This window comes from Megascapheus bottae, chromosome 12 (assembly GCF_031878675.1).
Source record: "Megascapheus bottae isolate mThoBot1 chromosome 12, mThoBot2.hap1, whole genome shotgun sequence".
In the NCBI taxonomy this organism is placed as follows: domain Eukaryota; kingdom Metazoa; phylum Chordata; class Mammalia; order Rodentia; family Geomyidae; genus Megascapheus; species Megascapheus bottae.
Genome location: NC_143520.1, coordinates 12082320 through 12099438, shown reverse-complemented (window position 1 = coordinate 12099438; position 17119 = coordinate 12082320). Strand labels below are relative to the sequence as shown.

Below are 17119 nucleotides of genomic sequence, written 5' to 3'. Positions count from 1 at the left end.
ACTGTCCTCTACACAGTAGCTGCCCATGCCCTCCCAACCTGGACCCACCACCATTCTATCTTCACCTTCTGAGTTTGATGGTCCCAGATCCCTCACATAAATGGAATTGTGCAGTATTTGTGGGTCCGTGGCTGTTGTATTTCATTAAGTATACTAGCCTTCAGATTAACCCACACATTGTGGTAGATAACCTGCTTTGATTTTCTAAAGCCAAGTCATATTCCTATACATGTGTATGCCACATTTTCCTTATTCCTCTACCCACAAACATTTAGTTAATTTCTACCTCCGAATTGTTGTAACTGTGCAATGAATGCAGGAGTGTGAATATAACTCTGAATCTTCTCATTTGAATAATTAGAAGTGAGATTGCTGGGTCATGTGATAGTTATTTTTAATTATATTTTAAATTTTGTATTTTTCCAATAGTTACACCATTTTCCATTTCCACCACTCGCACAGGAGTTTCAGTTTCTCCATAGCTTTAATGCTTGTTATTTTCTGGGTTTTTTTGGGGGCAGGGTGGGTTTTTTCAAGTTTTATGATGGCCATCCTAACAAGAATGAGATAAAAATTCCATCTCACCATAATTTTCACTTTAGTTTCTCTGATAGCTGGCAATATTGAGCATCTTTCCATATGCCTGTCAAAGATTCATATGCTTTCTTTGGAGATGTATCTATTTTTGATGATGCTTTAATTGGATTTTGTTGTTTATTTGTCATGTATTGATTATAGGTGTTTCTTTTGAACAGACACATGGTTATCCCATTACATAGGTTTTCTCTTTGCTTTCTTGATGGTTTCCTTTACCACACAAAAGCTATTGGTTTCACATACTCTCTTGTCTATTTTGGTTTTGTTGCAATTTTTTTGGTCTATTTTATGCTTTTAGTATCATATCCCCCCAAATGTTGACAAAACCAATGTTATTGCTTTTTTTGTATATAGAGTAAGAGAAGGACTACATTTTATTTTTGCACATAGATACTTTCCTAATACTATTTGTGTTCTGCATTGGGTGGGTTCAGCTCCCTGGTCAAGGATCATGTGGTCATATGTAGTAGGTTTATTCTGGGTCCAGTTCTATTTCATTGGTCTGTTCTTCCATCTTTATGTTAAAAGCATGTTGGTTCAATTACTGTGTCTTTGTAATATTTTTTAATTTTTTATTGCTAAGTAGTTGTATGAAGAGGTTCAATTCCAGAGGTCAGGTTGGGAGCGCCATGCCTGTGGATCAGTGCAGCCTTCCACTGCTCTCCTCCCCTAGGCCCCTCCCACCTGTACTCGGGAGTTACACAGTTCAATTTTCACATAGTGCACATTATGACTGTAAGTCACTTTAAAGTCCAAAAACTGTGAAGCCTCCATGTTTGTTCTCCCTCACGATTGTTTTGGCATTTTTCTGATTTCAAATGGATTTTAGAGATCTTTTTCCTCTTGTTTTTGTAAAATATACCTTTAAGATTCTTATGCAGTTAAATCAATAGTTTGTGTATACTATTAGAATTTTTAATTTAAAAATGCAATCTTAAATCTTCTAGTCCATGAGCGATAATGTCCTTTCATTTGTTTGTATCTTCTTCAGTCACTTTTATGTCTTAGTCCATAAGTTGTTTTTTTAAATCTTCATAGTTAAAATCATTCCGCAGTCTTTCTTTATGTTATTATTATGAATTGAATTATTTCCTTAATTTCTTTTTCAAATAATTCCTTATTTGTGAATAGCAATATAACTTATTTTTTTTTCTTTTTTTTGGGTGCCATTCCTGAGGCTTGACTCAGGGCCTAGGCACGAACTTTAAATGGTCAAAGCTAGTGTTCTACCACTTGAGCCATAGCTCCACTTCTGGTGTTTTGGTGGTAATTTGAGATAAGAGTCTCACTGGGACTTTTCTATCCAGGCTGGCTTTGAATTAGGATCCTCAGATACCAGCCTTTTAAAAAGCTAGGATTAAGGGTATGAGCCACTGGTTTTTATATGTTGATATGCATGCAGATATAACCATTCAATGAATCTAGGTCAGAAAAGTTATATTTATTTTCTAATTTCTAAGCTAATGCAGAAAATTACTAGAAATTTTAGAGTAACTAAACAATCTCAGTTCTTAGGTCTGGTAAAAGAAGAATTCAGGCAAGACACAAACCTAAGTAAAGATGGCAGTAAAGTTTTATTAGAAAGGAAATAGTCGGAAAGTGCCTGGCACAGACATGACACAGGGAAGATAGAAACTCAGCCTATGTCTACTATCTTGGCAATCATTAGCCATTTTCTTCATCACAGAGCTTGGCTTTGGATAAGTAGGGAAAATCAGATGGCTTTCTGGTTGGTAATTCTTTCTGGGTCTGGGCACTGTCCCTGAGCTCTTCAGATCAAGGCTATTGCCCTACTCCTTGAGCCACAACACCACTTTCTGGTTTTCTAGTGGTTAATGGGAGATAAGAGTCTTACAGACTTTTAGTGCCTGGGCTGGCTTTGAATGGAGATCTTCAGATCTCAGCCTGCTGAGTAGCTAGGATTACAGGTGTGAGCCACTGGCCCGGCGTCTTATTTTCTCATTCTTTTTGTAGCTCCCTCCTGCCTTGTCCTGGTCAGACAGGTTGTAGATTGTCAGCTTATCCAGCCTTCTACAAGTTGTTAGGCAGAAACTTCCTGCTGGCATTTCTACTAACTTTATCACTGACCCTGTAACTTTTCTTAATTCATAGATTACTTCTGATAATAGTTTTTTTTTCTTTTTTTTGTTTGTGATGAGGACCAAACTTGGTCCCCATGACACTTTGACTCATACGCTAGTGCTCTCCCAACTTAGCCATGCCTCCAACCCCATGACAGTTATTTTTAAATGTGGACCTTTAGGATTTTCTCTCTGATCATGTCATCTGTGAGCAGAGATAATTTTACTTAAATTTACTTATTCCTTTCTGATGTGAATGATGATCTCAGTGATAATTGCCTTAGTCTGGACTTCTAATATATTTCACAGAAGTGGTGAGTGTATGTACCTGCCTTCTTCCTGATCATAGAGGAAGAGCTGAGTGTGGTGTTAGATATGGCATGTACTGCCCCCTTATCATTCGGAGATCGTTTCCTTCCCTTCCTGATTTGCTGAGTTAGATACTTTCTGATTTTGTTTTATGCTTATGAGAGGTGGTAACTCTCATGATTTTAAAAGAATTATTATATTTTATGTAATTGAATTTCCAATTCAAAGCAGATCATTTAAACGTTTATTAAAATACAGGGACACAAAAGGAAAATATCCAGTTACTCATGATTCAGTTACTTTAACTTTTCCTTCAATTTAAGTTTGTTGTCTTGTTTGCTCAGGTAATTTGGCCCAGACAAGAGCCAAGATAACAGCAGCTTCAAGATCTTTGCCACCACATTTCAGTGCTGGGAAAGCCAAGGTGAGTCACAGGTTTGCACCAAGAATGGCGTGGAGATGGGTGAGGAAGGGGGCAGCTCTTGCCAGCATTAGTTCCCTTCATCTGCCCATGCCTGACCTGTGTGCTGATAAAGGAGCTGAAGGCATGTAGGAAAGTAGGAGTTTGGGAGTTTGAAACAAAGTCATGGAAACCTTACAATCCTTACAATCTCCCAAATACCACATAAGATGAAGAATAATGACAACTTAGAAATAAACTCAATTTAAAAAGGCTAGCACCAATCTACAGAGGAAGATTCCTGACCAAATGGAGTCAGCAGGAAGCAAAGAAACTATCTCCTAGTGCTCAGTTCTGGGCTCTTAAAAAACGACTTGTGCAGTTGTCTGTACAGAAGCCATGTTAGAAGGACTCATAAATATCCAACTGTAAAACACATTTTTAGATGCCCTACTCTCTTGGCTAATTTTTAGCTATGCTATCAAAGACTGCTTGACTGATATTTATTTGATATACAGAAATCTGTGGTTTAATCTTCCATGACTTCAGTTACCTACATTGATTATGGTCCAAATATTCAAAGGAAAATTTCAGAAATAATTCATGTGTTTTACATCACATGATACCCAAAATGACCCAAGAAACTTTCCTGCCATCCCTCTTGGTCCTTCCCAGGACACATGGACCAGTGTATCCACCCCGCGAACTCTATCCACCCATCCATAAGTGCTAGAGTAGTGCCTATCTCAGTTATCAGACCACCTGCTGTCATTTTACAGTGCTTGTGTCCAATCTAATCTTTATTTTACTTAAGAATGGCCCTCAACATTAGAGTAGTGATACTAGAAATTTGGATCTACCAAAGATAGAAGTTGTAAAGTGAATTTTATCTTTTAAATGAAAAGGTCTTCTTTTTCATTAGGTTTGTTAATCTGTTACAATACCTAATTTATGAATTAACCTTTATTGTAAATATCTATGCATAGGAAAAAGCAGAGAATCTACAGGGTTAAATGCATAGTATTTATAAATCAGACATTCACTGTGGTGGGTCTAGGGTGGTAGCCCCAAATATAACAAGGAAATTTATGTGCTACCATGAAAAATATTTATCTGGAAGGTAATGGAATAATAAAAAGGTCACATCTCTGGTTTTCTTGTATTCTGTTTGTTTAGAATATTTCACAAAGGAAAAGCAATTTGACTTCCTAAAATGCTATTGAGAATTACCCAAAGTTACATAGATGTAAAATTTATGTATACTTTCCTTGAAAACAGGTTTACTTTCATGTGGCATGAATTCAAAAGACTTGAACTAAAAATAGTTTTTCTACCCATATAACTATTATGATCTTTTTGAATGCTCTTCTTTTTACCTTGCTACTTCATGGCAAACCGTTAGGATTCTTTACCAATGGATTTTTGAGCTCCGAGAGGTTTCCATAAAACTTTTAGTAGTTCTGAAAGCCTCTTGTCCTTACATATGTATTTTTTGTATTAAATTCATTGATTGTTATTATTTGAGAGTCTGGAGACTTAGAATCTTAGGTCTATAGTATCATTTCAAACAGTAAACTATGATTCCCAGTGGCAAAACAATATTAGGCTCCTGTAAGACTCAACCGAGAGTCAACCAGTCAATTTGTCATCTATGTGTTCTTATTTAAAGATACTTGATTCAAAATGTTTTTGAATTTTCTTTCTTTCTTTCATATGTTTTGGGTTTGTTTTTTTGCCAGTTCTGGGGCTTGAACTCAGGTCCACTGTCCTTGGGCTTTCCTTTGAGCCACAGCACCACTTCTGGCTTTTTTCAGTGTATGTGGTAGCGAGGAGTTGAATCCAGAGCGTCGTGCATGCTAGGCAAGCACTATATCAGAAGGCCATACTCCCGGCCCCTTTTTCATATTTTTTAATATAAAATTTTCATATTTTGTCCTAGGGCTTGAACTCAGGAACTAGACACTGTCCCTGAGCTTATTTTTCTCATGGCTAGTGTTCTACCACATGAGGCCCAACTCTATTTCCAGCCTTTTGCTGGTTAGTGAATTGGAGATAAGACTTTAATAATTTCCTGTCTCCCCAACCCCTCTTCCCCTTTGGTTTCTTACTATAATCCTCAGATTTCAGCTTCCTGAGTAGCTAGGATTACAGGCATAAGCCACCAGCTTTTTGAAATATATATTCTTATATATAAACAATTAATATTTCATACATATGTGAGGTAATGAGTATATTGACAAGAAATGTAGCATATCCATTAAAAATTTTTAAATTGTTATAAACATGATATACAGGGGCAAACATATTTGTTTAGTGCAAGTTTTACACAAGATAGGAGTGGCAAAGAAAAGTAGCCACAAAGAAACAAGGAAATCAGTGTATCCTGGTGGACTTCTATGCAGGAAGTATATTTAGAGGACACAGATCTGATCTGATGATGAGCTAGGGATAAGTTAGCAAGGCCTGTCTGTTCAGGTCATTTTTGGTGTCCTCTTGTGACATTCTCTAGTTCCTTCTGGTATGAAGGCCTTTGTGGGAAAAGGAGATCAATGGGGACCTTCCTATATTATCGTGTCTTCAGAGGATGGAAGGTGAGAAGGTGTGCTTCTGCTTCTGCTGTTTTCTCGAAAGCCAAGTAGCTATATTTGGGGTGGCATGTCCTGAAACCCAATGGCTCCAGCACACCGAGCAGTATGGTATAGACTGGTCAAAGGCTCTCTTACTCAGTAACCCCAGAAGCTTCTGGGAATGGGTGATACTGACAGGCCTTTTTCTTCTTAAAGAGTATGTGTATCTATCACTAGACAGCAGTAAAAATTTCTGACAAAAGGTACTGTCAGGATGATAATAAGGTTTTAGTATGCAGATAGCAAGTATCTACGGAGACCAGGAGAAGATTCTCCAGGTTTTACATTTACAGCTGAGATCTGGATGGTTTATGAGATGCTTTGGATTATCTTTTTTTTTTTTTTTTTTTTTTTTGCCAGTCCTGGGGCTTGAACTGAGGGTCTGGGTACTGTCTCTGAACTTCTTTTTTTTTTTTTTTTTTTTTTGCCGGTCCTGGGCTTGAGCTCTGGGCCTGATCTGTCCTTGGACTTTCTCAAGGCTAGCACTCTACCACTTGAGCCTCAGCACCATTTCCGGCTTTTTGTCTATGTATGTGGTACCAAGGAATCGAACCTGGGTCTTCGTGCATGCTAGGCAAGCACTTTAACCACTAGGCCAAACTCCTGGCCCCGCTTTGGATTATCTTTATCCTACAGTAAATTTAGTTGACAGATGAGGCAAAGCTTTTTAATAATACTGTGCTACCATACTGATTTTATAAGTTATACCAAACCACATAGGGTGACAGTGTGTAATGATAAGCAAGATTTAGGAATCAGAACACTGTTCCTATCTAGGAACAATCATATACTTGTAGACAAGACTCCAGCAAATTTACCTAAAGTCTCTGAGCTTCACCTTTCTCATATGTCCAATGGGAAATCATATTTTTCTGAAAATAACATTTTTGAGAATTTTATGATATGATCCACAGTGATTTTGTTACCAGAAATTTAGTGCAGCTAATTGGCCCTGATTCTTGGGTTTATTATGAAAATAATCCAGGCAAGAATGCATGTAACACAGTGATAGAAAAGTTTATTATGAAAGAAACATGGTAGAAAAAGAAATTGCTCAGCATGCTACCACAGGAAGATGTCATCTTCTGACATCATTTGGAAATTGCTTCTCCCTTTCAGATCCACAATATGTGCAGGGGAACCATCCCCAAGACCTTTCTAAATTCCTAAATAAGGAAATATTCCAATAGCATGCCATATCTCCCATAGAATACAGAGCTGAATACATTGAACACACCGGTAATGAACTAACTACACACAAGCAGGAATAATTCCAGGGTATTCACTCACTTCCCAGGCAGGACTGGTCTCATAGTTATGCTGGGATACATATGCTGGGTGGCTAATGGGGTTCCTACTTGCTGGGGGAACTTCCTTCTGCTCACCCACCTTATAACTTTCAGAGTAGAAATTGCTAGTTCATTCTGTATTTTCCATTTCAGTGCAGGAGGATGATTATTATCAGGAGAACAATATGCATATTTCTTTTAAATTGTCTCTGCAGCTGGATACAGTGGCATATATCTGTAGTCTCAACTATTTAAGAAGCTAAGGTAAAATTGTCTGAATCTACAAGTTTGAGACCAGTCTTGGCAACTCAGTGAAACTTTATCTCAGACAGCTTTTTGTTTTGTTTTTTTGCCAGTCCCGGGGCTTGAACTCAGAGCCTGGGCACTGTCTTTGGGCTTTCTCAAGGCTAGTGCCCTACCACTTGAGCCACAGCACCACTTCTGGCTTTTTCTGTGTATGTAGTACCAAGGATGCAAAAGCCAGAGCTTCATGCTTGCCAGGCAAGCACTTTACCATTAGGCCAAGCTCCCGGCCCTATCTCAGACAATTTTTTAAAATGTGTCTTAGCTATTGAGGATTTTTTCAGTTAGTAAGTTGTTGAATGCTCAGGTGTGAAGGGTCTGCGTGTCTTTTGAGGGTGAGTAGCAGCTCAGTCCACCATAACCTAGAAACTGTGGAGGAGTTTCATGGCTGTTGTTCACATGCCCCAATGACCTGGGGCTTCTTACTGACTACTCTGAATAAAAAGGGAGGGCAATGAAAAAGGAAGGTCAGCAGTCAAGGGCAGAGGTACTTCTTCCTGTGGGAAGAAATACTAGGTTCATTTCTAAAGTGCTGTGTGGATCAGATCAGGTTAGGGGGAAAGGAGAAAGGACAAGAGAAACAAGTTGAAGAAAGCTCAGAATTTTACCATTCAGCCCTGATTTGTTCTCCTCTAGCCCCACCCCCAATCCCACCCCTGAGCTGGGACCTCTGATCCAGGTGAGAGAAGGGAGAGAGGCCCAGTGCCATCCCCACAGGTGGAGCCTGCAGTGGCAGAGAGAGTTATTTTTTTCCCCTTTTCTGCATCAGAGCAGACCCCCCTCATGAAATAAAAGGCATTACAAGTTGACTCGTTAAAAGGAGACTTTTACAAGGCAAGAACAATTTAGGAAGAATTTATTTTAGTGTAACAGGAGAAAATAGGGGGGAATGAGAAAAAGGAAAATTTCCTACTCTCCAGGAAGGAAATGGGATGTAAAGACTCAAAATGGTGGCTTCTCTCTGCAGCCTCCTGAGCTGGGGGAGTACATGGGGTGGACATGCCATCTACCAAGCCCAACAATTATACAGTAGTTCTGGGTGACCAAGATGAGTGCCATTTATTATTCTAAAATACAGAGATGTATGTGGGCCTACCTAACCCAGGAACAATCCGTAAGTTTTAGGGCTTGCATTTCCTAGACACACCTCTCAATTATTTGTCTCTGTAAAGAGTTTGAAGGTTTTTTGTTTTCCATCTCAAAGAAGATAGATGCAGAATCTCCTGGATCCAACTTCTGAATCTAGCACCTCTGATATTTGTTAAAAAGCAACGTCATTTTCATGACTCCTCATTTATCGATCCTACCTCTGTCCCACCTGATAAACAAACCTGTATTTCTATTTTAGTTTTTGTGCTGCTACTGGGGATTAGACTTAGGAACCTTGTTGTTTCATTCAAGGCTAGCCCCCTGCCACTTGAGCCACACATTCACTGCTGGCTTTTTGCTGGTTAATTGGAGATAACAGTCTCTTGAATTTGTCTGTCCAGGCTGACCTCAAACCAGAATCCTCAGATCTCAGCCTCCTGAGTAGCTAGGATTACAGGCATGAGCCACTAGCCCCTGAAAAGTCTTCTTTATCCAGTCCAGTCAGAGGTTTTCTTTCACTTCACCCAAGTTCCTACGTACCAGCCTTTCCCCTGGAGCAGGAACAAACATTCTCAAGCTACTGGCTGTGTCTGCGCTTGTTTCTAGGTGGACACCCTCGAGGTGATCCGGCATCCTGAAGAAACCACCAACATGAAGAGGCAAACTGTAGCCTCCTACTTCCGGGTGAGCTGGGCTTCATCTCTGTCTTCTTGCTTCCAAAAGGACTCATTGCACCCTTCCATGCCAGGACCAGATAGCATAGAGTTGCTGGAGCCATGGCAAAAGGCCAGCATCAGTAAAGAAAGGGGGAGGACAGGGGGGAGGGAGCTGCAAGGAGAGAACCCGAGCACACAGCCCTTGCCACTGAGCTGCTAACGTGATCAGCAAATGATGGTTCATTCTAATTCATCAAGCTCAGATACCTAGAAAAGCACTAGCTTTATTTTCCTCAGTTGAATTGACCCATGGCAGATGCCATTTGCCTCCACTCCATTATTTTCTTATTAGTTTTTTTTTCAATTTTTGGTTGCTTTTAAGACCGAATAAGGCTCTGTAGCCCAAGCTGGTACACAGCCTTCTCAGGGATTATAGGTATGCCACCACACCTAGAATCTTTCTTAGTTTCGCCATCCCTGATTCTGGCATCACACCTAATAAAATGCATTCTTTGCCTGAAAGCATTTTCTCTAGGAGCACTCTGTTAAATGCCCATAGTGGAGTATGTAAAGATAAACCATGCATTGGTCTACCAATTTGCTGGAAAACTTTTGGAGGTCATGCTCCTCTAGAGCTCCTGGCCCTTCATCTTTGTGGCATCTTGTAGCTCCATCAGGTAGTAGCATCATGTAGACGTGCTTATGCTGAAGCAGGAACTGATTTCAGAGACAGGAGAATAAGGTAATGAGGTGAGGTTGGCCCAGGAAAGGACTATGTGGGGCTGGGTGATCAGGATGAATGGAAGCTGACTCATAGGCTGGAGGAGGGAGACAGGCTAAAGGACAGGCCAGGGTCTGGGAACAGCATTGTAGATAGAAGGACCGTAGGAAGCTAACATGTGCTAGAAGGCTCAAAAGCCACCAAGTCAGCCAGGTACCTGTGGCTCAAAACTGTAATCCTAGCTCTGCAGGAGGCTGAGATCTGAGGATGATGGTTCAAAGCCAGCCTGGGCAGGAAAGTCAGTAAGACTCTTACCGCCAATCAACTACTGAAAATCCAGAAGAGGCAGAGTGTCAGTCTTGAGTAGATAAAGCTAAGGGACAGTGCCTTGGCCCCAAGTTTAAACCCAGGACTAGCATACACATGTGTCTGTGCACAAACATGCACACACACACACACACACACACACACACACACACACACTCACATAGCCACAAAGTCCAACATAATCAATTGGCCTCAGAAACCAAGTAGAATTGTGCCCATGCAGCCTCAGATCCTTTAGCCTAGCATTCCTTCTATGAAGTCATTCTTAGACCTTCTAGTAGTTCTTAGGCAAAAGAAATCGCAAACTCCTTTTCCCACTGTGCAGAACATTGTCTTGAATAACAGAGTGGTATTCCAGGGAAAACTAAAGCATGTTCTTAGCATGAGGGATTACTTGGCACTAGGATATGTTTGAGAACAGCTGAACCTTCAGGTAGCTGTGTGGAGAACTTACATTGCCATCTCCTATTGCTGACTGCCTGTTGTGCCTCAAAGGCTTATGAGTGATTTTTAAGCCTCAAATAACTCTGAAGGCCTCTGCAGGTCTTTCCTTGTGGTGACTTTATCTTCTGTTGTGTTTGTCTCCCTGGTAGTATTCGCTGATGGATCTGCTGTCCAAAATGGTGGTTGGACAGCCCCATTTTGTGCGTTGCATTAAACCCAATGATGACCGCAAGGCCTTGCAGTTCTCTGAAGAGAGGGTCCTGGCCCAGCTTCGCGCTACAGGGATCCTGGAGACAGTCCGCATCCGCAGACAGGGCTATTCCCACCGCATCCTCTTTGAAGAGTTTGTGAAAAGGTCAGGCCAGCACCCTGAACAAGCATTTTGAAAATATTGTTATACCCTGGCCAACTCTGTGCTCTGGAGTGAGTCCACCAGCCTGTCTCACTTCAAACATGTGATGGGCAGGTTACTGGCTTAAATCTTGTGTAAATGTGTGTGTGTGTGTGTGTGTGTGTGTGTGTGTGTGTGTGTGTGTGTGTGTGTAGTGGTACTAGGGCTTGTACTCAGGGCCTTGTACTAGGACTGGCTTTAAACCTTGGTCCTCAGCTCTCAGCCTTCTGAGTAGCAAGAATAATCATGAGCTACTGGCACCTGGCAAATGTTCTACTTTTAAATTGTATTTCAATTAAACTGCAATGTCCCAGAGGAAAGGTTAAGTTCCTTTTTGATCATGTTAAGATGTGCTAGTGGCTCATGACTCTAATCCTACCCACAAAGTAGACTGAGGTCTGAGGTTTGGGGTTTGAAGCCACCCAGGCAGTACAAATCCATGAGTCTCTTGTCTCTAATTAAGCAGCAAAAAAGCTAAAAGTGAAGTTGTGGTTCACATAGCAGAGTGCCAGACTTGAGCAAAAACGCCATGGGCCATTGTGAAGGCCCTGAGTTCAAGAACCCAATATTGATAAATGCAAAAAGAAGTGGGGCAGGATTGTGGAGGGTTTAAGTGCAAATCTGCTTCTCCAGAGTCTGCACTGATACAGGATGATTAATAACATCGTACTGAAAATGTCATGGAGTATGGGACATTTTGGGGGATTTTGAGCAAATATATAATCGTGTTTGCTCTGGAGGACAACACTGTAAGTTAGACTCTATGATTATCCCCAATTTACAGATGAGGAAATTGAGACACACAAAGGAATTCTGTGGCTTTCCCAAGTCCCCACAGGATTTGAACCCAAGTACCCTAGCTTTGCCCTCCTCAATCAATGCAGAACGTTCACTCAGTGTTTACTGAGATACACAAATTGCCTTGACCTTTCCTACCCCGGACACTGGCTTTTGCTAAAGAATAGAACATTGCTATTCCCTGGGACAACTTCTATTCGATAGCTTGCATATGAAGGTGATCACATGTAGGATTTACAGAGTTCTCTCTCGAGAAATAGGGGAAAACAATAATCAAAACCAAAATTTCTGAGGAAGCAGTACCATCGCACGGATGGCTGGAGAGGAATATTCAAATTTATTCACCAGCCACCTTGGTTATCTCTTCACTACTAGTTTGATGCAGATTCCCCTGGTCATTTCTCCAACCTTTTCTTAGGGAAGAGTGGATCCTAAGCTTTAAGTTTTCCAAATTCTCCCAAATTCTATGGGAAAGAGAAGATGGGAAACACCTGTTGAAATGAGAAATTCCACATCAAGAATGAAATAACTTTTTGTTGTTGTTTTGTTTTTGTTGGTCGTGGGGCTTGAACTCTGGGCCTGGGTGCTGTCCCTGAGCTCTTCAGCTCAAGGCTATTGCCCTACCCCTGGATCCACAGCACCACTTCCTGTTTTCTAGTGGTTAATTGAGGATAAGAGTCTCACGTTTTTTAGTTTAGTGCCCGGGCTGTCTTGAACTGCAATCCTCAGATCTCAGCCTTCTGGGTAGATAGGATTACAGGCGTAAGCCACTATACCCAGCATTAAGAATGAAATAACATTTTTTTTTTCTTTTTCCCAGTCCTGAGTCTTGAATTCAGGGTCTCAGGAGTGTCCTTGGGCTTTCTCAAGGCTAGCACTCTACCACTGGAGCCACAGCATTATTTCCAGCCTTTTCCTATATATGTGGTATCAAGGAATTGAATCCGGGTCTTCGTGCATGCTAGGCAAGCACTCTACCACTAGGCCAAACTCCAGGCCCAAGAATGAAATGACTTTTAAGAAAGAATTACCTGTAAGTCTCTTCCCATTACAACTCTCCCCTCTTAAATATGGACGTGGAACAAGGAGAAAAAAAAAGATGATTTTAGTTCACAAATGTAACTTAAGTATTTTTAGTCACAAAGTATTGAATACCTAAAAATAGTTAAGAAAACAGGTCAAATGCTAAACAGATCAGCACCTCTTTGTTCATAATCAGAAAACCATTAGGCAAGTGGGAGCAAGAGTTTCAAAAGTGTCAGTAAATCTGAGGATATCAAAGATTTCTGAGCCAGCAAGTTAATTGGTATTTTGATCCTTTTGAGCAACGGAACAACAAAATGGATGAGCTAGCAGTTTCCCCTTGATGTTATTCAGTGAGTTGGCGCTTCTTATCTTCCTGCTCAAGACTGCCGCTTTGTCAACTCTTTGAAGGAAATATGCAGACAAAACAATCAAAGGCAGGAACTGAGCCACAGAGCCACTCAAGGTTCCTCAAGGGGAGGTAAAGGAAAGGTACAGACTTGCTTAGGACGGTGCTTCTCCCTTTCCCTGGTTCTGGCATCAGGACCGAGACTTGAAATTTCCTGGGATTATGCTGTCTCCTTCCAAAATGGGGAAGGTCTTCCTCAGTCCCACACTACTCAAGTCTGTGGGCTTGGCCAAACCGAAAGCGGTGCTTTGCCCCACTGTCCTTCAATTTTGTGGTGAGATGACTCTGAAGTGCCCTTTTCTGATCTTCTAGGCATGTCTTTAGAAACTGGGTTTGTAGACCAAAGTCCGGGAGTTTCATGTTTGGTCCAGCTTCTAACTCCTTACATGCCAAACAAAAGACATGGTGAGAGGCAGAGATAGAAGGTTTATTTTATGGCAGCCGTAAGAAGACTACTTCAGTACATCTTCAGCCATCTTCAAGGGGTTCAGAGATTGGCTTCAGGTTCAAAAAGGGAGAATTGGGGACAGGGAAGGAGAAAGGGCTGCAGACACAGTTCTGAGTCACAGCTATGGCCTTGTTGACTATTTGGTCAGTGTTTCAGACAGGTCTGGAGAGTAGCCTGTAGCTTTTAGCTGTTTTCTTCAAAATAAGAAATAGACATTGCCTGTCTGAGGGGCATTTGGCCTTTTGCCACAGATACTTATTGGGGAATAAGTAAAGCCCTTCCTATATTCCAAGGTGATTATAAAGTGACTGTAACAAGATATGGCTCAGATCAGACCTCACAGATACAAAGTGGCTTTCTGGGTTCAGAGCTTTTAGTTAATTGATAAATCTTGCAAAAGTAATTTTTTACTGACTCGTACATCCCTTTAGGAAAAGAATGTTCTCAAAACACCATCTCATCAGAGGATCTAGGTGAACTAGAAGTCTAAAGTTCTCAAGTAGGCATAAAGGAGCCACTAGGCAGTGAGGGACAGATAGCCAAGACCTTGTCGAAGCAGATGTTGAGAGACAACACAGCAAAGCACTGTGAACATTCACTGTTCTCATGTCCTAAGAGGTTGAAAACAGGGCCCGTCAGAAGTCTACAGCAGGCTAATACCTACTGATTATTCACATATACACATGTTATATGTATGTGGCCTAGCAAATATCCAAAGGATAGAGCCAAGGCAAAGGCTTTGTTTATTTACAGAATTGCATAGTTCTGTAAGAGGACTGGAATTCTAGTGTTCTTTTAGACATCATACTTGCCAAATAATACCAGATTTCTGTCAAAGATTTTTTTTGTCTGTATGACAGAGCCATATCCTGAAGATTGCCTGGGATTGCCAGTGCAGGGACTCCTGAGCTGACATGTAGACTCCTTAGCCCCTGAGTCTTCAGAAAGGCTCAGTTTCTCCCAGGCCAACTCACAGAGTAGGAGGCTTGCTCCCACCAGAACCCAACTCATGACATTCATGAGTCGATGTCTGCTGAACAAGGGCAGTTCTTCCTTCTCTTCTCATTGCCATCTCCCATTCTCAGGATGGCATGAAAAGCTGGGGGCTATTAGCCTTATCCTTTTCTCCCTTCTCCTTTACTTCCTCTCCTCCAGAAACCATGGGCCACTTGTGACTCCCTTCCTCTCCTTTAAACAATTCATCACCAGGTTCTTCTCCCTTTACCTTCTGAAGTTCCTCTCCAAGGTTCTCTTGGCCATCTTGCCCCACTTCTTACAAGCTGTTAGCTCAGGCTCTGTTCTATGATTCTTGTTTTTAGCTCAATAGCAACATGTTCACATGCGATTTTTTTTTAAAAAGTTGCCCTTAGAAAGTAGTTTTTAGTATATCCATGAAGTTGTGCACTATCACCTGATTTTCTTCCACATTGGCAAAGATGGCTGCTGGCAGATACTATTGGAAACATTCTTAGACCTAGCAACATCTGTGACTCTGGAATTGTTCAGCATGGTTCACATGCCTGACCTTGGATCAGTCACGGCCAGGCACAGAGCCCTGAGTAAAGTGCCAGAAAAGGAGTCAGCCTTTACTTGAGCCATCGCCTAAAGTCCCATTAAAGGAAGGCAAGCTGGGGGAATGGCTCAAGGGACATACAAGCTGCCTAGCAAATGTGAGGCTCTGAGTTTAGGACCTATTACTGCCAAAAGAAAAAGATAACAGCAAACAAAAATAAGTTTTACTGGTCACATACCTATAATCCTAGCTACTCAGGAGGCTTGAATGTAGGATTAAGGTTCAAAACCAGTCTGGGCAGGAAAGTCCATGAGACTCTTATTTTCAAGTAACCACCAAAAAGTCAGAAGTGGAGCTATGGCTCAAGTGGTATGGTGTTAGCCTTGAACAAAAAAGCTCAAGGCCAGTGCCCAGGGCCTGAGTTCAAGCCCCAGAATTGGCACAAAAAAGAAGAAAAAAGAAAAGAAGAAGAAAGAAGAAGGAGGAGGAAGAGAGAGGGGGAGGGGAGAAGGAAAAAGAAGAAAAGAGAGAGGGGACAGTAAGGCTAAATATTAGCTGTCCAGTACCCTATATTTTGACCATTCTATGCTGTATCCTGAAAGGAAAAGTCCACTCTGCTCAGGTATTTATTTACCAACCAGAGCCCTTTGAGTTAAAATGTTATGAGAACACAATTTGTTAACAACTGGACACTAACTTCAGCCGAAGAACTATAAACAGCTTCTTATATTTAAACTTAAGCATAGGTTGATTGGTTTTATTTGGTTTTTATGTAATCTCACTGTGCAGAAGTTCATTGCAGACAGTTTCTTAAGTCCACTTCTCTAAGGGATTTGAGAGAATCCAGGCGGTTCCAATTGTCTTTTCTGGGCCTGCGAGGCCCGTGTTCACATGGCCCCATGTTGGATGTTACCACCACTGTCGGGTGGTTTCCAGCCTCTGTTGATCCTGTAAGTAGTCTTTAGTATTGACTGCGCTCATGGAGACTAATTTCACTGTTCAGACTGTACAGACTGCCTAGAACTGTAGCCATTATTTATGAATCTCAATCAAAGCTCTACTGTTCTGGGATTTCCCTCTTCCCTTTGAGATCTGCATTCCATTGCTGGCCAGCTGCCTCCATGTTCTGAATTCACTGAGTACTTTCTTTCTCTTTAAGGTAAGAGCCAGAAGTCTCCATTTCTTTAACCAGTATTATGTCCTAACAGGTCCAAGTCCAGTCATATTTTCCCTCTGGACAGAATTGTGACTTTGTAGCATTCCAATGACATTGTCCTGAGTGCAGCAACATCTATGGCCAGCTACTCTGATGAATTCATAGCTTCCCCCATGTGGATTCAATAAACAGATTGCAAGTTTGCCTTTAGGAAATTCACACTGAGCCAGTCTTCTGCTTACATCAGCTACCAGGATCCTGGAGTCAGTCTTAACATCCAATATATACAAGCATTCACTTATCTCCTCTGTTTATTGCTCAGTACTTTGGAGCTTTGCATGATTTTAGACTAAAAATCTTCTAGAAAATCTTCGTCTAGAGTTAAGGAAAAAAATCTGGGGATATGGCTGCTGCTGTGCTAACTTTTAGGAAATTCTCCTCCTGCCCTTCTAGGGTCTGGCTCTGTAAACGTCTCAGTCTTTGAAGAGAGGTGGAGGGCTTCTTTGCCCGTGAACCAGGTTGCTTTTCATCTTTCCCC

General features: G+C 41.2%; 1 protein-coding gene across 1 annotated transcript in view; it reads left to right on the top strand.

The window, feature by feature from the left end:
- The window catches only part of Myo3b (myosin IIIB), a 222622-nt gene that overhangs the window by 41113 nt on the left and 164390 nt on the right, over positions 1 to 17119 (top strand). The window contains exons 13-15 of the mRNA XM_090343066.1: positions 3332 to 3411; positions 9302 to 9379; positions 10993 to 11198. Coding sequence (XP_090199192.1) covers positions 3332 to 3411; positions 9302 to 9379; positions 10993 to 11198 — 364 coding nt within the window. The remainder of the gene's footprint in view (positions 1 to 3331; positions 3412 to 9301; positions 9380 to 10992; positions 11199 to 17119) is intronic.